This window comes from Lynx canadensis, chromosome A2 (assembly GCF_007474595.2).
Source record: "Lynx canadensis isolate LIC74 chromosome A2, mLynCan4.pri.v2, whole genome shotgun sequence".
Taxonomy (NCBI): Eukaryota; Metazoa; Chordata; class Mammalia; order Carnivora; family Felidae; genus Lynx; species Lynx canadensis.
Genome location: NC_044304.2, coordinates 11,234,526 through 11,258,078, shown reverse-complemented (window position 1 = coordinate 11,258,078; position 23,553 = coordinate 11,234,526). Strand labels below are relative to the sequence as shown.

At 58.2% G+C, this 23,553-nt stretch overlaps 2 protein-coding genes across 13 annotated transcripts in view; both read left to right on the top strand.

Moving 5' to 3' along the window:
• The window catches only part of BRD4 (bromodomain containing 4), an 86,555-nt gene extending 79,179 nt beyond the window's left edge, over positions 1 to 7,376 (top strand). For 5 of the 7 annotated variants that reach the window (XM_030302937.1, XM_030302943.1, XM_030302968.1 and 2 more), the window contains 8 exons: positions 578 to 630; positions 746 to 1,112; positions 1,752 to 2,339; positions 4,869 to 5,243; positions 5,375 to 5,505; positions 5,630 to 5,835; positions 5,957 to 6,215; positions 6,597 to 7,376. In XM_030302937.1, coding sequence (XP_030158797.1) covers positions 578 to 630; positions 746 to 1,112; positions 1,752 to 2,339; positions 4,869 to 5,243; positions 5,375 to 5,505; positions 5,630 to 5,835; positions 5,957 to 6,215; positions 6,597 to 6,665 — 2,048 coding nt within the window. In that variant the 3' untranslated portion in view covers positions 6,666 to 7,376. Of the gene's footprint in view, positions 1 to 577; positions 661 to 745; positions 1,113 to 1,751; positions 2,340 to 4,868; positions 5,244 to 5,374; positions 5,506 to 5,629; positions 5,836 to 5,956; positions 6,216 to 6,596 lie in introns of all 7 variants that reach the window. The other 2 variants (XM_030302957.1, XM_030302947.1) reach the window with 2 other exon arrangements.
• Positions 7,377 to 10,617: 3,241 nt separating this feature from the next.
• On the top strand, positions 10,618 to 14,837 carry EPHX3 (epoxide hydrolase 3). 6 transcript variants are annotated; one of them, XM_030302906.1, is made up of 9 exons: positions 10,618 to 10,692; positions 11,010 to 11,091; positions 11,511 to 11,886; positions 12,103 to 12,188; positions 12,533 to 12,689; positions 12,790 to 12,919; positions 13,742 to 13,845; positions 13,944 to 14,080; positions 14,168 to 14,837. In XM_030302906.1, exons 3-9 carry the CDS (start codon positions 11,644 to 11,646, stop codon positions 14,391 to 14,393), a joined length of 1,083 nt encoding a protein of 360 aa, XP_030158766.1. In that variant the 5' UTR covers positions 10,618 to 10,692; positions 11,010 to 11,091; positions 11,511 to 11,643; the 3' UTR covers positions 14,394 to 14,837. The 6 variants fall into 6 exon arrangements, with proteins under 6 accessions (XP_030158766.1, XP_030158757.1, XP_030158749.1 ...); XM_030302897.1 differs by having other exon boundaries at positions 11,478 to 11,886; XM_030302889.1 differs by having other exon boundaries at positions 11,344 to 11,886.
• The last annotated feature ends 8,716 nt before the right edge of the window (positions 14,838 to 23,553 follow it).

Below are 23,553 nucleotides of genomic sequence, written 5' to 3'. Positions count from 1 at the left end.
ACTCTCACCACAGTTGTGCAGCTCTGCTTCCCCTGGGAGGATGGGAAGGAGTCAGCTTAGAGGGCGGTACAGTTGGAGGCAGCCATGTCGTTACTTTGCAGCTGCGTGACACAGGGCAGGTCCCTTAATTTCTCTGAGCCTCACTTGGCTGATCCATCAAATGGATGTGATCATTTTGAGTGGCACAATTGTTCCCAAGGCAGAGCGGGCTGGGGTACAGACACTTCAGTCACCATAGTGGCGTCTGACCCAGCAAGTGGGGGAGACACTGGGCGAGGAGGTCTCTGTAGCTCATCTCCCCGCGTACCCGGGCATCATCCTTTAGTGGAACTCGTGGGCAGGGAGGCTTTTCAGACGTGGTCCCTGCTAGGAGAAGTAGCAGGCACATGGGTAGGTGACGCCCCATACGTCTCTCTCTCCCATGACCGACTCCCGTCCCTGACGGAACGCAGCCACCCTCCCTGTCACCGTCACCGGCCCTTCTGAACTTACCCTCTGTTTTCTCCTGGCTCTGCCTCCGAGGCCGGCTCACAGTCCTCTCCCCCAGCACCTCACCACCTTCTCTTTCCCTCTGCAGAGATGGCTCCGAAGTCAAAAAAGAAGGGGCACCCCGGGAGGGAGCAGAAGAAGGTACGTGGTCTCAGGGGTGTCCTCCAGCAGGTGAGCAGCTGGCCGCCTGCCCTCATGGGCCCCGAGGGTACACAGGCGTGTCCCGCCTGCCTGACGTCAGCCTGTCTGTCCGCAGCACCATCACCACCACCATCAGCAGATGCAGCAGACCCCGGCCCCCGTGCCCCAGCAGCCCCCGCCGCCTCCCCAGCAGCCCCCGCCGCCTCCACCTCCGCAGCAGCAGCAGCCCCCACCCCCGCCGCCCCCGCCTTCCATGCCGCCACAGGCAGCCACCACGATGAAGTCCTCGCCTCCGCCCTTCATCGCCGCCCAGGTGCCCGTCCTGGAGCCCCAGCTCCCAGGCAGCGTCTTCGACCCCATCGGCCACTTCACCCAGCCCATCCTGCACCTGCCGCAGCCCGAGCTGCCCCCTCACCTGCCCCAGCCGCCCGAGCACAGCACTCCACCTCATCTCAACCAGCACTCGGTGGTCTCTCCTCCAGGTGAGCTGCAGCCATGCCTGCCGAGGTGCAGGGAGGCCCCCTTCCTGTCCTGCACTTTCACTGACTAGGCACTCTGGATGACCTGTGGAACCCCCTCGACTGTAGTTGTGTTGCTTCCAAAGGGAGGCCAGTTGATTTTCCAAGCCATTAAGGAAATGACGGGAGACTGAGACGCACGCCATGGGACGGGCCCCGCATAGAGTTAGTTCTTTAGTTCTTTGATATGGAAGACACTGATGTGTTCCTTCCATGGGGTGGGTGTCGCGCGAGATAGAAAAAAGATATACGCTGCCGCACGCTGCCTCCAACTTGGGGATGGAGGTGCTGGGGGATGCATGTGCACTTGGGCCAGAGACAAAGTAGCTGGGTGGGGGGGGGGGGGGGGGGGAAGGCCTGCTCTGAGACCCACAGGGCAAGGAGGGAGGTCGGGGGTGCAGAGCACAGGGCAGAGTGGCACTGGCGAGGGGCCCGATCCCATAGACCTCTCTGGAAACTGTTCTTATTCCTGAATTTGTGGGAGGCCAGGGAGGGTGGGGCAGCCAGTGGCGGGAGACCCGTAGGAGGTCAGGATGGAGTGGGAAGGCTGGGCCGTGGGGTGCAGAAGCCGTGAGGCTCACTGCCGCGCCCTTGTCTTTCTAGCTTTGCACAACGCGCTGCCCCAGCAGCCGTCGCGGCCCAGCAACCGAGCCGCCGCCCTGCCCCCCAAGCCCGCCCGGCCCCCGGCCGTGTCACCTGCCCTGGCTCAGCCACCCCTTCTCCCACAGCCCCCCATGGCTCAGCCCCCCCAAGTGCTATTGCAGGAGGACGAAGAGCCACCCGCCCCACCCCTCACCTCCATGCAGATGCAGCTCTACCTGCAGCAGCTGCAGAAGGTGCAGCCCCCCACACCACTACTCCCTTCCGTGAAGGTGCAGTCCCAGCCCCCGCCCCCCCTGCCGCCCCCACCCCACCCCGCCGTGCAGCAGCAGCTGCAGCAGCAGCCACCACCACCGCCTCCCCAGCCGCAGCCACCGCCCCAGCAGCAGCACCAGCCCCCCCCACGGCCTGTGCACATGCAGCCCATGCAGTTCCCCACCCACATCCAGCAGCCCCCACCACCCCCGGGCCAGCAGCCTGCACACCCACCCCCTGGCCAGCAGCCGCCGCCGCCACAGCCTGCCAAGCCTCAACAGGTCATCCAGCACCACCCTTCACCCCGGCACCACAAGTCAGACCCCTATTCAACAGGTAAGTCGGCCCTTGCCCCCTCCCCCGCACCCCCCCCCCCCCCCCCCGCCGGGCTCTGGGAAAACTGGTGTTGGGCCCGGAATCTTGTCTTTAAGAAGCCCAATGGGTCAGCTCAAGCTCCAGGCTGAGGTGGGCCCAGAGCTGAGCCTTGAAGGCTCTGGGTTGGTTGGAGAGGTGGCCGAGAGGGGGCGTTGGGGCTTCATGTAGCATTGTTATCTGGGGTCTGTCTTGACTTGCCACCTGAGATGACTGAGAATGGGGTCCCCACTGGCCCTTGTCTGGGAAGTCGCAGTCACGAGCATTACAGTACGTTGTGATCCTGCTAGGTGGGGAAGCCAGGAGCCCAGGGAGGCATCTTATCCATTTCTGAGAGTCAGGACAGGCTTCCTGGAGGAGGTATCAAAGAATGAGCCAGAGCTAATTTAAACAGGGTAGGAAGTGAGGTCCAGACAGAGTTAGGGGCAGGCCAGGGTAGCTGGGGCTGTTTGGGAACCTGTAGAACTAGGTGCCCTGCTCTCAGCGTTGTAAAGCTCACCTGGTAGATGAGGACCATGTGGGAGAGAATTGGGTTTAAGCTGAGAGGTGGCTTGGGGCACACCCAGGAGCCATCTTCCATTTCCTGCTCCCTTTCTCCAGCCTGGTCCAAGCTGCCCTTTCCCACAGCAGTGGTCAGGCTGCACCCTCTCGCCTTTCCTGGCCCCTGTTTTTTAAGTGTCTGTGACCATACCGTGCCGGGCAGCTTCAGCGAGGGGGATTGTTCCAGTCAGTGCCTCCTGGTGTGCTGATGCGTGAGGATCAAGGTTGAAGTTCTTGGCAGGGCGGACCACGTAGCCTGGCTGGGGAGTGCAGGTGCCGCCTGCAAATTGAACAACAAGGCTGTTGATCTCGGGCCGTGACTGCTCCTAAACCTAGGAAAAGCTGCCAGGTGCCAAGTGGATCATCGCATGCCCTGAGCCAAGAACAGCTGTCTGTCCTCCCTGGGAAAGGCTGCTGCTGGTCCCAGCAGCTGTGCTGCTTGCCTGTTTTCACTCTTGAGGAAGGCCAGGCTTCCCTGTGGGGGGCAGTGGGGGAAAGGGGTAAGCCTCCTCTGGCCACCTATGCCGTGAGTCCCCAGGCCCACCTCCCTTGCTCTCCTGCGGCCTGGGATGGGTCACAGGGAGCAGTGTGGGTTGGAACGCAGCTGGGGACTTGAGGCCAAAGGCCAAGTGGTTGGAGTCTCAAGGGGGTTTCACAGGCATCCATGGGCATGTGGCCAGCTTATAGGCACTACCCCCGAGCCATTGGGCCTCCCCTCTAATGACTGGTAGATTAAACAGGTGCTGCTGAGGGAGCCACCTGGACTGGGGCCACCGACACCAAGTCTGGCAAAACCTGTCACACGGGGCCAGGGGCCAAGGGGTCAGGGGCAGGCTGGTCCTTGGCACCATGTTGTCTCTGAGCAGCCGTTCTCCCTCTCTGAGGTTAGGAGCAAGTTCTGGCTCTAGAGGGATGGGGGCGAGGAAGGTCCACCATACTTGGGGCATTGTGGTCTGTGCCAGGCCCAGGAGACTGGTGGAAGGCCAAGGGTGTCTGTATCTATGCTGGCAGATGGCGGCTGGAATCCAGCCTGGAGAAGGTCAGCGGAAGGGCCTGCGTGCGGAACTTGGGTTAGGTTGTTCAGTGTGAGGCACAAGGCAGGACCGGGAGCACGGAAGGGCACTGCAGAGAGGTGGCTTTGTGTTAATGGGCAAGTATGGCTTGTCCCATGCTGGGGCCAGCCAAGACATGTCAAGGATCCAAGCAGGAGGGTGTTTCCATGCTGGAGTAGGTAGAGAGTTGAAGGCAGGACTTGGTGACTGTGACCTAAGGTTGTTTTCTCACCAGTGAAACTGGGGAGTCAGGCTTAAGTGCTTTGATGGGGCTTTCAAGAGTCCTGCCCTGTGCCAGGTACTTGAACCTCATGGCTGCCTGGATCTCCACCGACCCTCCCCTGTGCTCCCACCCCACCGTTGGTTTGAGGAAGGTGGGTTGGCTGGGTGGGCTGGCTCAATTCCCGTAAGAGCCACAAGGTGAGGACTGTTCTACCGGCTCTGCTGTGGTGGGCCAGTTCCAGGAGTCCCCCTTGTGTGGGACTTGCAAGCTAAGTTGTGTGGGGAGGGAGGGTCCTGGGCATCTGGCCCTAGGCCCAAAACATTTGTCCATGCAGGCAGGTTAAGCCATGCGTGGACAGCTGGGAGCCCAGGATGTGTATTCTGTGAGGTTATTGAGGTCCCTTATGTTTAACCCAGCCTGTGCCATAGAGGCATCTGGAAAGCTTTTAAAAAGCACTCAGGCCCAGACCTTACCTGTGACCAAATACATCAGAATCCACTTTTCAAAGATTCTTGATGATTCTGACACCAGGACTGAGCTCGTGGCTCCACAAAGCGCTGCTATACACACAGCAAACTAGGGGCCTGACCTGCTCAGGGCTCAGCCACTGTGGGTCTCGGCCGGGCCCAGGCCAGTGGCTTCCATACAAGTTGATGTGCTCCTTGTCACCTCTCCTAGGTCACCTTCGCGAAGCCCCCTCCCCGCTTATGATACATTCCCCCCAGATGCCACCGTTCCAGAGCCTGACCCACCAGTCGCCACCCCAGCAAAATGTCCAGCCTAAGAAGCAGGTAAAGGGCAGGGCTGGGCCACAGCCCCCAGGGCCAGGTGTGGGCCGGTGCCAGAGGCACCCACCTGCCTCACCGGCCACCGTGCCTGTGCCGTCCCAGGAGCTGCGCGCGGCCTCTGTGGTCCAGCCCCAGCCCCTGGTGGTGGTTAAGGAGGAGAAGATCCACTCACCCATCATCCGCAGCGAGCCTTTCAGCCCCTCGCTGCGGCCAGAGCCCCCTAAGCACCCGGAGAGCATCAAGGCGCCCGTTCACCTGCCCCAACGTGAGTGCCCTCTCTGCCCCCGGCCTGCACTGGACGAGAGCTTTCTGTGGGCTTACTGACTGTGCCCTGCTGGGCTTGGGGGCAGGGGGGAATGGGCCCCAGCCGAGGCCCACAAGCTGTTTGTGTTCCAGGGCCTGAGATGAAGCCTGTGGACGTCGGGAGGCCTGTGATCCGGCCCCCTGAGCAGAATGCACCCCCACCAGGGGCCCCCGACAAGGACAAACAGAAACAGGAGCCGAAGACACCAGTTGCACCCAAAAAGGTAGGAGCAGTGAGTCCACGAGTGTCCCTCACTCCAGGGAGGCACCTTGGTGGGTGTGCCCGCAGGCTCTGGGCCTCTTGGCAGGGCCCCTCACACCCCACCCTGTGGTCTCTCTGCCTGGCAGGACTTAAAAATCAAGAACATGGGCTCCTGGGCTAGCCTGGTGCAGAAGCATCCCACCACCCCGTCCTCCACAGCCAAGTCCTCGAGTGACAGCTTCGAGCAGTTCCGCCGCGCTGCCAGGGAGAAGGAGGAGCGCGAGAAGGCCCTGAAGGCGCAGGCCGAGCACGCGGAGAAGGAGAAGGAGCGGCTTCGGCAGGAGCGCATGAGGTGGGCTGGGGCTGCAGGCAGCCTGGGGTTTTCTGGGGCTTGCTCTGCCCTCCTTCCCGCCCCCCCCACCTCCCCCCACCCCACCCCCTACTCACTGGCGGATCTGGCCTGCTCTCCTCAGGAGCCGGGAGGATGAGGATGCGCTGGAGCAGGCCCGGCGAGCCCACGAGGAGGCTCGCCGGCGCCAGGAGCAGCAGCAGCAGCAACGGCAGGAGCAGCAGCAGCAGCAGCAGCAGCAGCAGCAGCAGCAGCAGCAGCAGGCGGCTGCGGTGGCCGCGGCCGCCGCCCCCCAGGCCCAGAGCTCCCAGCCCCAGTCCATGCTGGATCAGCAGAGGGAGTTGGCCCGAAAGCGGGAGCAGGAGCGAAGGCGCCGGGAAGCGGTGAGCGGGGGGGACGGGACCACCTTTGGGCAGGGGCTGCGAAAGGGGGCCGTGAACCCCGGGGTGAAGGCAGTCTCTCTCCGAGGGGTGGGGTGAGCACCCCGTGCAGGGAGGGGGTGCTCGGGACAGGGTGAGAGGTGGGGTGAGCACCCCGTGCGGGGGGTGGAGGGGGGCGGTGCTCGGGACAGGGCTGCTGCTTCTCTGCACTGTGCTGGCCTCAGGGTCTCAGAGGGGGCTCAGGGCCAGTGCCGAGGTGCCTGGGTGTGGGCCCTGAGGGCATGGCCAGTGCTGGAAGGGGCTGAGGGGTGGGCGGGGAGTTCGGAAGCCGTAGCCAGGGGGGGCACCTCTTCTCACTCCCTCCTTCCCACCTCTCCCCTCCAGATGGCAGCTACCATTGACATGAATTTCCAGAGTGATCTATTGTCAATATTTGAAGAAAATCTTTTCTGAGAGCACCTAGGTGACTTCTGACTCTGATTTTCTGGCAAAACGTTGACTCTCCATAGTGTTAGGGGCGGCAGTGGAGGCGGTAGCAGCGGCGAGGGGGTGTCTCCGGGCCTGGCCCTCCTGCATGCTGTGCCCGGGGCAGGCCTGACGGGCAGCTGAGGATCGCAGAGCCTGTCTGCCTTACAGCCAGCTGGACAGCCCGCCACCCACCACCCCCTCACGGGACGTCAGCTCAGAGCACGCCTCGCCACGAGCAAGTGCCGGCCAGACCCAAGCCGCGCGTCCCCGCGGGCAGGGCACAGGCCCTGCTCTCCGCCAAATGTCTACACAGTATACACAGGACATTGTTGCTGCCGCCACCACCGTGACTGGTTTCTGTCCCCGAGAAAGTGACGTTCGTGACGTCCTGCCCACCAGGAGTCCTTCCCCCCACACCCCAGCCACCACCGCCCGCTCCCAGGAGGCCAGGGCAGGCCCGAGCGAGCTGGAGGCGGGCGAGGGCGCCGGCCCACCCCTTGCTGGCACTGACTTTGCCTTGAACAGACCCCACCCCTCCCCTCCCCCCACAAGCCTTTAATCGAGAGCCGCTCTCTGTAAGTGTTCGCTTGTGCAAAAGGGAATAGTGCCGTGGAGGTGTGTGTGTGTCCATGGCAATTCGGAGCGAGGTGACTGTCACACGCGTGTGTGTGGGCCGGCCTCGCCCGGTGAGTGAGGCCACCAACCAAAGTCAGTTCCTTCCCAACTGTGTTTCTGGGTTTTTTTGTTTTGTTTTTTTTTTTTTTTTTCCTATATATATATTTTTTGTTGGATTCTATTTTATTTTTAACTCTCTCTTCTCCTCCAGACACAATGGCACTGCTTATCTCCGAAATGGTGTGATCGTCTCCTCATTGAGCGGCGGCTGCCACCGCGCTGTGGGTAGTGTGTGACCGTGGCTGTACTGTGTAGTGAACATAGTTGGCATATCTTTGTTTGAAGTTTGTTGGTGACTCCACCAAACTGGTGTAAAAAAAACTCAAAAAAACCCACAAAAAACAAAACAAAACACAAAACACACAAAAAAAACTGCCTATATTTTACTCATTTCAAACTTTATTAGTCTATTTTTAATTATAAAGCCATGTTTTCTTTTCCCTCCCCACTCCTTTGTTTTTTAATGTCAAATCTGTTTTGAGTTGTTTTTTACCAGGAAAGGAAGGGCCAGGGGATGAGGCGGGCACCAGGGGCTTGGGGGCCACAGACCACTGAGGCAGAGGCTCCCCACCCAGCCTGACCAGCCGGCTGCCACTTCCCCTACCTTTTTTTTTTTTTTTTTTTTTTTTTTTTTTTAATTTTATAATTGGAGCCCTTGGTGAGGTTACGTGTGCCATGAGAACCCACTCTACACCACGTCGCTGGTGCCTCAGTGTTGGCCAAACTCTGGAGTCACTGACTGGTTTGACTTTCATACGGTGAATATGCATTTGGTCTGTACTGATCATGGAATAAACACATCTCTCTTTTTTAATGCTGGTGTCTTCCTGACATTTCTTTGTGAACCACCTGTTGCCTAGGTTAGGCCCAGGGCCGCTCCCCCGCTCCCCCCCCCCCTCAAATCCCAAACCACCTTTGTACAAGAACTACCACCAGGGCCACCTAGGCCGTCTCCTGTGACCACGTTGAAGCTGTGACAGGGAGTCCAGGCACCCATTCTTTTATGGACCCTGGTCTCCTAGCGGGGTGACATGTTCCAGCAGAACCTGGCCAGACTCAAGACAGTATTTTCCCCCCTTCGCCCTCCTCCATCCTGGTCCCCCACTCACCAGAGGACTTAGGCCACTTCTGCCACCTTGCCTGCCTCTACCTTAACTGCTCCTTTCATTTAAGCTCAGGGTTAACCAGATGTTCTTAGATAAGTGTCCATCCCCCAAAATGGGATCCTCCCCCGCCCCATGCATGTAGACACGCACGCACACATGCCTGCCCGAGAGATCCTGCCGTATGGCTACCCTGCCTCCCTTGCCTGTGTGCCACAAGGCGAGGGGGGCACTCAAGAGTGGCCCCTAGGATGTAGGATGAAAGTGTATCATTTATGTGTGCAGAGACGTAAACTGAAACATTTCTAGCACTGTTTCTTAACCCCTATCTCCCTTTTCTGTTTCAACCGGAAAAGCCCTTGTATCATCTTGTGTTTGGGATCTGCCGAAACCTCTTGGCAAGAGTGTAGTTCAGGCGACCGGCCAGAGGCCCCCACTTGCCTCCCTACCCTTGCCCCAACCCCCAGCAGGCACTTCCTCGATGTGCCACTGTGCTGCCGGTCAAGTGGGACTTCATTGGTTCTTTGGGGTTTCTTCCATCTCATCCCACCCCCTCACTTCTGTTCCGTGTTTTGTTCAGTAACTTCCCCAGGCCAGGTCCGACTGTTTAGCTGGAGAAAATGGTTTTGTCTGCACCTTCCTTCTAAAGATTTAATTCTGCCATGGCCCTCTCCACACCTCCCTGATGGGTGTTCCTCTAACTGGGTTGTAATTAGAACTTGGATCTACTATTTAATTTCTCTGGCCATTTCCCATTCCCTCCCACAGTACTAGAAATCTTAGTCCTATACAAGAGTAAGAGGTGTGTACAAGCCCCCACTGTACTGTATGCACGGATCGCTTGGCCAATAATTATGTCAGTGAATCTGAGACTTGTATTAAACACTTTAGACATTTGTAGAAGGGAATTCGTAGACTTTTCACTTATATACTAAAGGTTTTTTTTTTTTTTTTTTTTTGCAGTTCTCATTGCAAAAATAAACATTTGTACTGAATATAAAATTAACCATCCTGTGACTACTGCTGTCTTTTTGTCTGAGGGCAAAGCTGGGGTAGGGGGATGGAGGGAGTCGGTTTTGTGTAGCAGAGGAAGAAGGGCGATTCCCAGACTCCCACCAGCCATGCAGCCAGATTAGAGGACTCAAGGAGGCACAACCGGGATCACCCAGTGGCTGTGGAGGATTGATTTGATGGAAAGTGTAAAAGAAACCGAAGCTGTGATCCAGGCTAATCGTGCAAGAAAAGAAAGGTGCTTGGTACAGGGAGAATAAACCTTTGTACAATACAAGCCATGTAATCATAGCCGTCCAACCGAGTCTGAAATACATTGTTTACTGAGGCCGAACCACATAAACCACCATGCCCCTTTAAGTAGGAACCCACAGACTTAATTATGGGCCCAGGATGGTGTCCTGTTCAGCCTTAACAACACAAAGGTAGAGGTTAGCAGTGGGAGGTGACAAAAATAATGAGAAGGGTGTTTAAAGTTAGAGAGGAAACCAAAAGGAAAACTAAAAATGGGCAGGGTCCGTCCAGGGGTGGTGAGGCTCGAGTCCATGCTTAATGAACTTCCTAAATTGGTCCTCAAGAAATGGCCACACAAGCCTGTCGAGCGAGATACCTGGGTAACCACCAGAAGGAAGCTAACAGCGTTCCAATGGCCGCCTCCGGGCGGGAGAGGTGGAGCCCGAGATTGTTGCTTTTTTCATAAATCTCGTTCAGCAAGTTGTATGGCTTTAGGCAAATGACTTAATCCCCGAATTTCAGGTTCGTGGTCTGTAATACAGAGATGTGATAATAGTACCTATACTTAATAGGGTTGTTACGTGGGTTAAACGGTGAGTGACCATGAAATGTTTAGGATCTTGGGGGAAGGTTGCAAAACAGGAGGAAGAACCTGCCCTGTCGGCCTTCTCGACCGATCCTGACCGACTTCCTCTTTCTGACCGCCCCAAGGGACTCAACCGGCCCGGTCCTCCGGCTCGCGGGCCCGGTCAGCCCTCTAGAAGTTAAGAGTCTCCGCGTCTCCATTGGTCGCCACCGGCGAATCCCCACCCCCCCCAGCCCGGCCTCAACACCTGCCGATTGGCTCCCGGGCGAGACCTGTCACCCGCACGTCAATGACCACCGCCCTCCAATCACAGCCGTGCAGGGGCGGGGCCGGCGGGCGCTGGACTAACTGGAGGACTTCCCGGGGTCGAGGCCACTGGACCCGCCGTTGGAACCAGGCCTGGGTGAGGGTGCTGCTAGGTCTCTCCCAGCCAGGCCAAGGACAGGGCCGCGCACTCCAAGGAGGGGAGCTCCGAAGGGCGGCGGCAGGGGCTCTCAAGTCCTCCTCGGGTTGCGGCGACCGCCCGCGCCTCCTAATCCCAGCCAAGGCACTACCTGTCCCCTCCTTCCGCTTCCGGGCCCGCCCGCCCCGCCATATTAGGTCCCGGCCCCGCCCCCTGTCTCTTCAGCCCGGACCCGGGCCGACCCCCAGCTTATTGGCCCAGCCCTCGCACCCAAAGTATCCGGGCCCAGCCTCCGGCCTTCTCCCGCCCAACTTTAGGCCCCGCCTCATCTGGACTCCACCCTCGCCCCGCCCGCCCTCTAAGCCACGCCTACATCTCCTATGCAGCTCCTAGGCCAAGGTGGGTCCACGGTTCCGGCGCGTAGGCCGCACCTACCCTGCATTGCTCCGCCCCTTCGCTCCAGGCTCCGCCCATTTCACTAAAGTCACCTCCTTATCCCCTGTTTGTCCAGACATCAGTCTCCCTCTAGACTTAATATTCCCACCCACCCGCGGCGGGAGTCCTACTAGGCCCCGCCCCCTTATGAAGCCCACCCACCCACCTCCCGCCTGCCTAGGCCCCGCCCTCAATTCTCTTCCCCTCTCCTCAAAGCCCCTCCCCAGCCTCGGAAGACTGGTCCTCGCAGGCTCCATCCCCGCACCCTAGCCTTGTTCCCTGTCGCCGTCGCGCCCAGGTGTTTACCTGGCCCTTAGGTGACTCGTGTGCGGTGGCTGTTTCGATATAAGCCTCCCGCCTCTTCTCTCGGCGCGTTCCTTAAGCCCCGGAGGCACGGAGGGTCCCCAGACCAAAGGCGGTGGGCTTCCCAGCCCGGATCCCGCCTCGCTGCTGCTGCTCTCGCCCCCCGCCCACACCCCCGAAGGCAGCGCCGAAGTCGTCCCGGGTCGCTGCGACATGCCGGAGCTGGTGGTGACAGCGCTGCTGGCGCCGTCGCGCGTCACTCTGAAGCTCCTGCGCGCCTTCATGTGGAGCCTCGTGTTCTGCGCGGCGCTGCTGACCGCCGCCGTCTATGGCTGCATCGCGCTCACGCACGTGCTGTGCCGGCCCCGGCGCGGCTGCTGCGGGCGCCCCCGGCGCACCCCACCCGCCTGCTTGAGCGACCCCACGCTGGGCGAACACTGCTTCCTGACCCTCAAGGTGAGCGCGCGTGCGCGGGCGGCTCTGCGGGGGGCCGTCGGGGCTTCGGGGGTCGAGAACCCCGGGAGGTCAGGCCCCGTCGGGGCCGAGCCCCGGTGAGCGGAGAGCAAACGGTGGAATCCAAACGGGGGTCGGCGCGTGGCCGGAAGGGCGGGGAGGAGGGGGGTGTCAAGCCTAGTGAGGAGGGCCTCCCCGGGTCTCTGTGCCCTCCCCCAGAGCTCGGGCCTGCGCCTCCACTATGTCTCCGCTGGACGTGGCAACGGACCCCTCATGCTGTTTCTGCACGGCTTCCCGGAGAACTGGTAGGTATGAAGCCCAGGGGCTTGGGACGCCCAAGGCCGCAGGTGGAGCTGGAGGTGCCGCGGGGCTGGCTGGGTAGACTGGGGGCCCAAGGCATAGAAGGGGGTGCTCGAGGACAGGCGTCTCCAGGAATGTCCCTGCAGAGATGGGACAAAGAGGGTATCAGTGTCGACGCTGCCCTGGACCCAGAGTGCAGCCGACCTTGCCTTCCGCGCGGGGTTCCCCCATCTTCCTTTCTGGGAAGTCCAGGGCGGGGAAGTCGGGTTGCTGAAGGCCCCTGCTGGGCGTAGGGTGGAGCTGCAGCCTGGGGACCCTGACTCAACCTCCCTCTCCACCCGCCTGACAGGTTCTCCTGGCGCTACCAGCTTTGGGAGTTCCAGAGCCGCTTCCACGTGGTGGCTGTGGACCTACGGGGTTACGGCTCCTCAGATGCACCTCGGGATGTTGACTGTTACACCATTGACCTGCTGATGGCGGACATCCAGGATGTCATCCTGGGCCTGGGTGCGGATACCCCCATCCCAGGCCTGGCCTCCCTCACCCCTGCCTCGCCTCTCCCTGGCTTCTCACCTCCACTGGTTCCTCTCACCCCCCCCCCCCCCCGGTTATTCCAAGTGCATCCTGGTGGCCCACGACTGGGGTGCGGTCCTCGCCTGGAATTTCTCCATCTACTACCCGTCCCTGGTGGAGCGGATGGTAGTTGTCAGTGCGGCCCCCATGTCTGTGTACCAAGGTGTGTTGGGGAGCCCGGGACGCTGGAATATGCCTGTGTGGAGGGGCTTGTCTCTGTGTCTACACTTCCTTGTCCACCAGTCAACACCGCCCCCCGCCCCGGGGGGCTGGGGACACCCATGATGCTCCCAATCTACAATCAGTGGCCATGCACTCAGGAGTAACTCACGGTTTCTGAGCACCTACAGGTAACAATTGCCCTGACAAGGAGTTTTGCATATACATAACCAACACAAGCCTCTGTGCATACGAAAGTGTCGTTATCTCCACGATCCAGTTGGGGAAACTGAGGCAAGAGAGGCTAAATGTCTTTCTTCTGGCAAGGAAGGCATAGATGAGTAAGCAGATACCCGTCTCATCACCTGATTCTAATTCCCAGTATAATAGTCCTAGTGCTGTGGTCTCTCTCCCACTCTCTCTCTCCCTCCGTGCTGTTGTTTCTTGTCTGTCTCTGTCTCTAGACTGTCAGCTCTCAGGCGGGCAAGGGAGTTTTGTCTGTGCCATTTACTGCTGTGTCGCCAGGGTTTTAAACAGGTCCTGGCATACAGTAGGTGCTCAATAAGTGTTGAAATGCATCCAGGCCTGGGCAGTGGCTGCAGACAGAGGTGTCCCCATTCTGTGGATACAGTGACCACTTGGTGGGGAGGGACACCGGCACCCGGGCCAGGAGGAATGTCAAGTCACCCCCACGAGGTCCGGCATGCGATGACATTCCTGAGTGTTGGTGCATCTGTGTGCCTGACCTGGGTGCGTGTAGGAGTGCGAGGGGGTGGGGCCACCCCAGGCCCAGGCCTCACATCTGCCTTTCCCCTGCCGCCCACAGACTACTCTATACACCACATCAGCCAGTTCTTCCGTTCCAACTACGTGTTCCTGTTCCAGCTTCCCTGGCTGCCTGAGAAGTTACTGTCCATGTCTGACTTCCAGGTGCAGTGAGTGGGGCAAAGGCCTGGGGGTACATGGAGGGTGGGGGGCTGGGACTGGGCAGGCTGGGCACTGAAACCGTAGGTCTGCTGTGTACCCAGATCCTGAAGACCACCCTCACACACCGCAAGAGAGGCATCCCACACTTAACCCCCAACGAGCTCGAGGCCTTCCTTTATGACTTCTCCCAGCCCGGTGGCCTCACTGGGCCCCTCAACTATTACCGAAACCTCTTCAGGTGAGACCAGACCCGGGGCGGAAGCTCAGGAGAGTTCTGGGGGGCAAGGGGGAGGGGCGGTTATTCTTCCACCTGTCTTGGCCCTAGGAACCTTCCCCTGGAGCCCCAGGAACTGGCCACGCCCACGCTGCTGCTGTGGGGAGAGAAGGACACCTACTTGGAGCAGGGGCTGGTAGGAGCCATCAGCAGTCGCTTTGTGCCCGGCCGGCTGGAGGCCCACATCCTGCCGGGCGTGGGGCACTGGATCCCACAGAGCAACCCCGAGGAAATGCACCAGTACATGTGGGCCTTCTTGCAAGACCTGCTAGGCTAGCAGCCCTGGCTCCCTGGCCTGTGTGCACCTGGGAGTCCACACCACGTGCACACCATGATGGACTCCCGGATCACGCACAGGCGTGGAACTCCTAGACCACACACGAGTGTGTCTGTGGATGCCCGCAGGCACACCAGGCTGTTTGCTCGCACACCAGTGTGAGTGTCTGTGCACCTGAACAAGCACTTCAGCCCTGGGGAACCGGGAACTTCTCTCCTCTGCAGAGCTGGATACCCAGTGTCCTACCTGTCCCCTCCCTGGGGCCTTCCCCTTCCTGCCAACGTCAGCCCCCAGAGCTGCACAAACCACAGACTCTGACCTTCCCGTCCCTGGCTTTCATCTCCAATCTGAGTCTTCAGCTAAAAGCTGTTCTGTCCAGTAGGGTAACTGGCAGCCGTATCTGGCTGCTTCAATTTAAATGGAAATTAATTAAAATATGATCGATTAAAAATCCAGTCCCTCGGTCACTCTAGCCATGCTTCAAGGGCTCCACTGACACATCAGCATAAAGTCTTCTATTGGACAGTGCTGATGAGGGTACTTCTAGAAAGAGGGGTCTGTACCTGGCTCCTGACCAGCTCTCCAAGGAAAGACCCTCATGTACAAGCAGGTGTGTGTCTAGATTCCTGTCTAGGCAGGCCCTGGGCAGCTCCCACCATCTCCCTCCTGGTTGTGACTCCAGACCCTGTAAGGTCAAGATCTCTAGGTGCAGCCTGGGCAAGATCCCTGGGATCCCCGTCTCAGATTCGTGGAAAAACAGCTCTAGGCTATGCTAGGGTGGATGTTTGAGATTCCGGACAGGGCACAGGAAGGGACTGGTTCCCTGAATGACCATCTGAAGTCTGAGGCCTGCCTCTCCAGCGCCTGGAATCTTCTCCAAGTTAACCACAGATTCCGCTGGTTCTTTGGGGGGGGGGGGGAGTCTCTGGCTCCAGCCTCCAGATGAGGGTGGGACAAGTAGAGGGTGAATCATCCAGCCTCAGGCTGGCCATGGCCCTTCTGTCTCCCCAGCCTTTGCCTGGCCTTTGGGGACCATGTCTTGACGAATGCTGATGAATCTCTCTGGGGACCTGCAACCTCAGAAATACACTCTCTTATCCCTGGGATGGGTCTGGCTGGCTAAAGCTTGCCTGTTGGTCATCCCCCTCTGTACTGTCTTGTCTCTAACATAACATCCTTTTCATTCATCCCGTGTGTCAGGCACTGATCTAGGCGCTGGGGAGTGAACAACACAGCCTTACTCTGGAGTTAACAGAACGGGCATAGAGAGCTAGGTGAGTGGCGACTCAGGAAAGGCTTCCCTAGCTGGGGGACACACTTCAGGGAGTGGGAAGCCGTAAGCAGGAAGGTTGGAGGTGGAAATAAGCCTAGGCTACTGGAGTAACAACGTGGGGATTAGTGGCTGCGAGAGAGGAGCCAGACGGCCAGGGGCTGTGAGGAGTTTGGATTCGGTTCTCAAGGGGAGTCAGGGAAGAGTTTTCAGCAGGGAGAAACATGGCTTGCATTTTGAAAAGCTCCCTGTTGTGGCCGGACAGTCCCACGCAGGAGTGCGAGCGGTGAGACAGCTGGGGGGCCATGCGCTGCCTCAGCACCGGCGGCCCGTGGGGCCCGACGGGAGCCAGGATCCCCAGCGCCCGACCCACCTCGGGCCCCCCCCCCCCACTTCCAGGGTGGGAACAGTGCCCCTTGGGGTCGAGGAGATGGGCCGGAGGGGAAGGGGACCCCGCGACCTCGGAGCCTGGGGTGGAGGTCTGGGCCGAGGAGGCCTGCGGGCAGGATGAGGATGGTGTGTCCAGGGGGCGATGGGTCTGGCGACGGTTGCCAGGGTGATGGGGAAAGGGCTGATGGTTGACCGGAACGGGTAGCGGTTGTCTGGGTGATTGGAGGGGCCCAGGCGAAGGCTGACGGGAGGCCTCGGACAGTTGCTGGGGCGACAGGTCCGCTGACGGTTGCCAGGGTAACAAGAAGGCGCCGTCTTCCGCCTCCTCGGCTGCAGGCGGGAGGGAGTCAGAGTCTGGGGGTGGGGGGCGGAATTCTTCGCGGTGATTGGGCAGAGTCCTGGCTAGCGAGCCAATAGAGACTCGTGACTCGGCCGAAGCCAGCCTGAGCCAATCGGGGCGCGCCTTTCTCCCAGAGGCGGGGCTGGGCGCGCGCATCCTTTCCAGGCCAGAGAAGGGACCCGGAGGGTTTGGAGGGAGGCGGCCCGGCTGAGACCCCTACCAGGCTCGGCGACTCCCTTCCCCTGCTCCGAGCTCCCGGCTCCAGACCGCCTTCCATCATTCATTCATCAGTCAGTTGGTCGCTCAGCCATTCATTCATTCATTCATTCACTCGTTCATGTGTCCTGCCACAGTCTCAAAGGCTTTGGCGGTACACCAGAGGAGGGGCAGGGGAGGCGGAGCCGGGCTCGAATGGAATAAGCAACGCGGGGGGGGGGGGGGGGGGGGGGGGGGGGGGGGGAGGACACGTGGGGAGTGGGAGGGAAGGCTCCCTGGAGGAAGCAGCCTTGGAGCTAACCCCTGCAAGGATGCGTTCCAACCCATGGAAGCCTCCACGCACAGCTGATTTAGTGTTCCTTGAGACTGGGAGGGAAGTTTGGGATGGGGGAAGACGTGGAAGCAGAGGACACAGGACTTGGATGTCCCGAGCACCCTTAAGCAGGAGTGAGGAGGGAAGAATGGGGACCCCAAGCTGTGAGCCTAGAGGAGATAAGTGGCACATTCAAATGGGGTAAGTTGAGGCAGGTTTGCTACAGGGACCACATAGAGTGAGCAGGGTTTGGAAAAACCAAAGGGGCAAAGCAACCATGGAGAGCCATTACCATCTCCTGGTCCCCCGACCAGACAAGGGGAAAGAAGGATGTTAGAACCCAAGCACAGATTCATGCAGACAGGGCCTTTGGTCAAGGGGTGCTACTAGCTGAGCTGACCCCACAGGCAGGGATGCAGGAGGATGAATACCCCATTCTCTCCTTTGGCTTCATCTTCTGCCAGTGCCTCCTATTGGCCAGACCCACCTGGAAGCCAGAGGACAAGGCCGTCCATTGATGCAGCCAGTAGAGGTCAGCCTCTGGGGGCACGGAGTGGAGTGGAGGAGGGGAAGAATGAAGGGAAGGGGCACGGGGAAAAGGGGGTGAGGGGGAGAAAGTCAGGAGCTTGGGGGTGGGGCAACGTGAAAGGAGCACTCACTGCAGATTCCTGTGAACTTCACTTTGTCGTGGAAGAGGGCTCAAGCTGTAGCCAAAGGAAGAGGTAATGAAAAGCCCTGGGGAGGCATTTCCCTTCTCTGAAACAGGAGGACAGGGAGGAGGACAAGCTTCAAGGGCCAGGGAGCCAAGGACAGGCAGGGGCCATCAGGGCATCATGGTTCAGACCTGAGCAGGAGGAGATGGGGTCTGGAGGAAGGTTGTGCACACGGACGACTCCAGCGGTCTGAGCCCAGGGCCTGGGAGGCCAAGATGCCCAGCGATGTCCCACACAGTGGAGGGTCCTACGATAGGGACACCGCCACCTCCAGAGCTGCAGGGCCGGCAGCTGCTCAATAGAAGTGAGTTTTGTTCTCTTCACTCTTTTCCATACTCAGTTCTCACCCCCCCATCTCCTCCTCCAAGAACCGCCGCCCCCCCCCCCAGCCCCCAGCCCGCATCCCTTCCTCTGGCAGAGCCCTGATCTAATGGGGGCAGTCTCAGAGCTGCCAATGGGCACATTCAAGTCCCACCTCCTGGCTCCTGCTCTGCACTGAAATGTGCTTGGTAGATTCATTCGATCGACTGATAGTTGTTTCACCTACTGTGGGCCAGGCTCTAGGCTAGACACTGGGGATTCAGCAGGGAGCAAGACGGACACCCACACAGCTCAGAATCTGAGGGGGACCCAGGAGGGATCATGTGGTAGGCCGGGTGGGGGGGGAGGCCATGGGAGCCCAGAGGAGCTAGTGTGAGGCCCCAGGGACCACTCCCTGGGAGAAAGGAAGGCAGAGCTTCCACAGGGATCTCCTACAACCTCCGATCAGCTTCTCCCTGCTAAAACGCTCCAGTGGCGGCCACTGTGCTTGCAATGAAATCCCAGACCCTTGAGACTTGGCCCCCATCGTCTTCCTCGACCTCCCAGCTCTCGGTCACTGTGTGCCCAGCATTCTGGCCCCCTCACCCTTCCGCCTCTGGGCCTTTGCACTCGCCCTTCCCTCTACCTGGAACACCCTTCCTCCGGCTGTTTGCTGCTGTGTGGCTTCTTCTCCTCCTTCAGGTCTCAGCTGTAACGTCCCCTAACTCGGTGAGGCCTGTCCTGCCTGCCCCTGTCACTGAAATCTCTCCTCCCCCCTTGCCACAGTCCATGGTTCTTATTTGTTTGCCTTCTGGTTTCTTTTCTTCTATTTATTAACTTAAAAAAAAAATTTTTTTAAGTTTATTTATTTTGAAAGAGTGAGAGAGAGAGCGTGAGCAGGGGAGGGGCAGAGAGAGAGGGAGAGAGAGAATCCAAAGCAGGCTCCGCGCTGTCAGCATGGAGCCCGATGCAAGGCTTGATCCCACGAACTGAGAGATCGTGACCTGAGCCGAAATCAAGAGCCTGTCTGTCTTTGACAGCTGTGCCTGTGGTTGGTTGTCAGTAAAATGTTTGTTGAACGACTGAATGTTTGTTGAATGAGTGAATGAAGGCGAGGAGAGCTGGAGGGGCAGAGTGAACGGAGCCTGCAGGGTATGAGAAAAGAGCTCCCAATGGTGGACGCAGCCCGTGCCAAGTAAGCTGAGGAGGGTGTCACTCTGGGCAGTGGGGAGCCATAGAGGGTTGGAGCGTGAGAAGGCCCTAGGGAGGCAGTGGCCAAAAGAGCTGGTCGGGTCTGCGGCCGACAGCCCCTGGAGTCCTGCCTTCCCACTCTTGCCCAGGGCCCACACCCAGCAGCCCTCACCCCTGCTGGCTCCCGTGGCCCGCTGTCTGGGCCTGAGGGCCCGGCCCCAGCTTTGGTGCAGAGGGCGGGACTGTGGTCCCTGGAGGAGAAGCTGAGGGCATGTTCTCAGGTTCCTGGTCATCGGCCTGGGCCCGGCAGCTGTGTCTTGGCCTGGGCCCAGGTCCTGTGTCCCTGGGGACTGAGCTCATTGAGGAGAAACGCAGTCCTGGGCCAAGGCAGCCATCAGGGGCAGGGGAGAGGGCTCGGGCTCACCCCCTATCTCCACCACATTGGGAACTGTGTGGAATCCCACTGCGAGGCTGCTGTGGGAATGGTCGTTCCAGACTCTCCTGTCCCCCAAGGGTCCTGACACCTTGGGCTGGGCCTGCCACTGTGGCTGGAGGGCAGCAGGATCCTGGAGCCAGGACTCCGCATTCTACTTGCTGAGTCATGGGGACTTGACATGGGATTGACACCCAGTAGGGGCTCTGTAAATGTGTCTTTCTGTCTTTTGTCTCCACTGCCCCTCATGCTGGCCTCAGCCTGTGTTTTCACTACTTTTGCTCCTTTTCCTTCTCTGTTTGCTATGGACCAGAGGCCACTGGATCAGCAGAGTCACAGACTCTAGGCTTTCTGCCTAGCAAAAGGGGGGGGGGGGGGGGTGTCCAAGTTCCTTGGTTGCTCCTTCTGATGGGGAGCTCAGCACCTATTAGGACATCCATTCCAGCAAAAAAGTCCTTTCTCAGATGGGTCAGGGAAGCAGCTAGCCCACCTCGTGAAGCCCCTACCTTTGTCCCTGGACCCTCAAACCCTTTTCTGGACCCCCAGACTTCTAGAATGTACTTAAGAGGGTGGTCTGGGCCCCCAGTGGCAGCCCTTCTGGGTTGGCCATCCTAACACCTTCAGCTAATTCCTGAGTCACCAAACCCTTCCATGTCACCCTCTCTGTGCCCAGACCATGCTGTGTGATGCCTGGTTCCTGGGAAGCTCCCAGTCTAGGTGGGGATACAGAGCAGGGCATAGATACCCAACCCCTTGTGTGTGAGGCTGATACAGAGAGCAGGAGGGTGCTGGGATAACCCAGGGGGGCTCTGTCTGGGGGGCAGAGAGGGCTTCCTGGAGCTGAAACCTTGAAGAATAAAAGGAGTTCACCAGGCACAGGGATGGGGGGTTGGAAGGCACACCAGAAAGAGAGACCAGCATGGGCAAAGGGGTAGCATTGTGGGAAATAGCAGAGCATTCCCTATAACTGGAAGAAAATACATTTAAAAATTTTTTCTTAATGTTTATTTATTTTTGAAAGAGAGAGAGAGCATATGTGTGGGAGGGACAGAGAGAGAGGGAGACAGAGGATCTTAAGGGGGCTCTGTGCTGACAGCAGAGAGCCCGACGCGAGGCTCGAACCCACAAATTGTGAGATCATGAGAGAGATCTCACGTGAGAGAGAGACAGAGCATGAGCATGAGCATGAGCAAGGGAGGAACAGAGAGAGGGAGACAGAATCTGAAGCAGGCTCCAGGCTCCGAGCTGTCAGCACAGAGCCCGACGCGGGGCTTGAACTCAGGAACAGTGAGATCATGACCTGAGCCGAAGTTGGACACTTAACCGACTGAGCCAGCCAGGCGCCTCAAGAAAATACATTTTTGAAGAGAACACTCCCTGTGAGTTCCTGCTTGGGGAGGAAGCAAAAGGGTCCTTGTAACCCGCTGGGTGTCCCAGCAGAGGGAAGAACCTGGGCAAAGGCCATGAGAGCGCAAGGCCTGCTGGGTGAGGAGGGACACTGAATCAGTGTGATGATGAGAGGGGAGGGGCTGCAGAGGGTAAGGCCAGTCTGAGGGCTTTGAAAGCAGGGCCCAGGGGCTTGGATTTCCTCCTGGGGTGATGGGCACAGGGACAGACTTGAGCTGCACCTGCCCTAGGATCTATTGACTCAGTACACTCACTATGAGTCAGGCTGCGCTCTTTCTTGTGCAACTTTTGTCCTTTTCTCTGCCCGATCCCCACCCCCACCCCTGGTACTCCTTGTGGCCTGGAGTCACTCAGGCCTGGGTTCTCGTATCATCTCTGGCCCCCAGGCTGCGGCCATTCACTTGTCACCCTCGGCCCTTCATGCTTCTTCTTTCTCACTAATAGCACTTCTCTGTCTCCTTCCCTCTTCCTCTTCCAGCATTTAAAAATTATTCAAGGTATTAATGGATGAATGGATAAGCAAAATAGGGTATAGCCATTCAATGGAGTCTTAGCCATAAGCAAGTGATGTACTGGTACATGCTCCATGGTGGCAGATGAACCTCAAAAAACGTTATGCTGAGTGGGCACCCGGGTGGCTCAGTAGGTTAAGCATCCGGCTTCGGGTCAGTTCATGATCTCGCGGTTTGTGAGTTCAAACCCCGCGTCGGGCTCTGTGCTGACTGCTCAGAGCCTGGAGCCTGTTTTGGATTCTGTGTCTCCCTCTCTCGCTGTCCTTCCCCTGCTCATGCTCATGCTCTGTCTGTCTGTCTCTCTCAAATATAAAATTAAAAAAAAAATAAAAAAAACCCCACACATTATGCTGAGTGAAAAAAACCAGACACAAAGGGCCCCACACTGTCTGATTCCATGTATATAAAATGTTTAGGCAAATCCATAGAGGCAGAAAGCCATTTGGTGGCTTCCAGGAGCTGGAGGAGGGGGCTGGGGAGTGGCTGCTCTAGGGGATGGGGTTTCCCTTTGGGGTGATAGAAATGTCTTGGATGGGGCACCTGGGTGGTTCAGTTGGTTGAGCGTCCGACTTTGGCTCAGGTCATGATCTCCTGATTCGTGGGTTCAAGCCCTGAGTCCAGCTCTGTGCTGACAGCTCGGAGCCTGGAGCCTTCTTCAGATTCTGTCTTTTTCTCTTTCTCTGCCCCTCCCCAACTCACACACTCTCTCTCAAAAATAAATAAACATTAAAAAAATTTGTAATGGCAATTGGTTAATTTTATGTGAATTTTGTCTCAAGTTTTTCAAAAATCCTCAGAGGAAATCATAAATACGTGCCCAACCCAGCGGGTGAACATTTGATGGGCACCAGGATAGTCACATCGTCTCAAAGTATCTCCCCACGTGCTACTGATATTTATTATGGGAGGAGGGGACGGGAAGAGAATAGTCCCTTGATAGTAGGGAAAGTTGGCCAACTTCACACAAGTGATCGAAGTGTAATACCCCCAGTGTTGGGAACTAATGTCAAGTACCTCCTAATCCGAGGCACTGGGGAGGACCAGCACCATCTCTGTGGTTCTGGACAAAGACATACTCCCTGGTTGGGAGGACTGAGCAGGCTAGCCCGCTGGAGGCCATTCTGAGAAATGAGTGGCCTCGATTCTCCCAAAATGTTAGTATCACAAGAGACAGGGAAACGCTGAGGAACCGATCCAGATCAAGCAAATGTGCCAAAGCGTGGAAAGGGTGGGCGAATCCCGACAAAGGGCATGTGGAAATTATGCTATTCTGCATTTGACGTTATTTTATTTTATTTTATTTTATTTTATTTTATTTTATTTTATTTTATTTTTTGCATTTGACATTATTTTTAAATAAAAAGGTTAAAAGTTGCCTGAAGCTCTCTGGGCTGCTCTGGTGAAAATCTCCCACCGTGGCTTCTAGATGCTCAGCCCCTGTAGGTGACCCCTAGGCTCCACAGATTCAGCGCCTTATCCCCAACCCATCCCTCCTCCCTGCAGCCAAATTACCATGGGGGACAGCCTGGCCTCTTTCTCCTCCTCCTCCTCATGGTGGCCCTTGTGACCCCTGGTCTGTCCACTCCTCCTCCTTTCTTTGCTTCCTCCTGTGGGTGCAAACCTGTGTCTCTGCTGCCATTTCCCTCTCTAGTTCAGACTTCCAGGCTGAGCTCCACTGGACCCTCCTTTGGGGAGCCCTCTCTGGGGGAGGAAGGTATACCCCAGCCCCTGGAACAAAGCCAGACATAAAGCCAGAGATTTATACCCACCTGTTGAATAAATGAATGAACAAATCAGTAACTATCCTCAAGCCGGGCCCTCACCAACCCCTCTGTGTGGCCCTCCCACATTCTGTCCCTCCCTCTGGCCCAGCTCTGAACCCCCAGAGCTGCTGGTGTCTGTGTCGGGCTTTTTCTTCCGTGGAATGAGGGCTCCTCCGGGGCTGAGCTTGGGGCCTTTCGGGGTCCCCATTATCGCCGCATGGACAGAGTGGGCTGCAGGGCGGCTTTGCAGCATGACTGATTTGGGAAAAGGCAGTTGATCAAATTGAGCAAGGCTGAGCAGCAGAGAAGCTG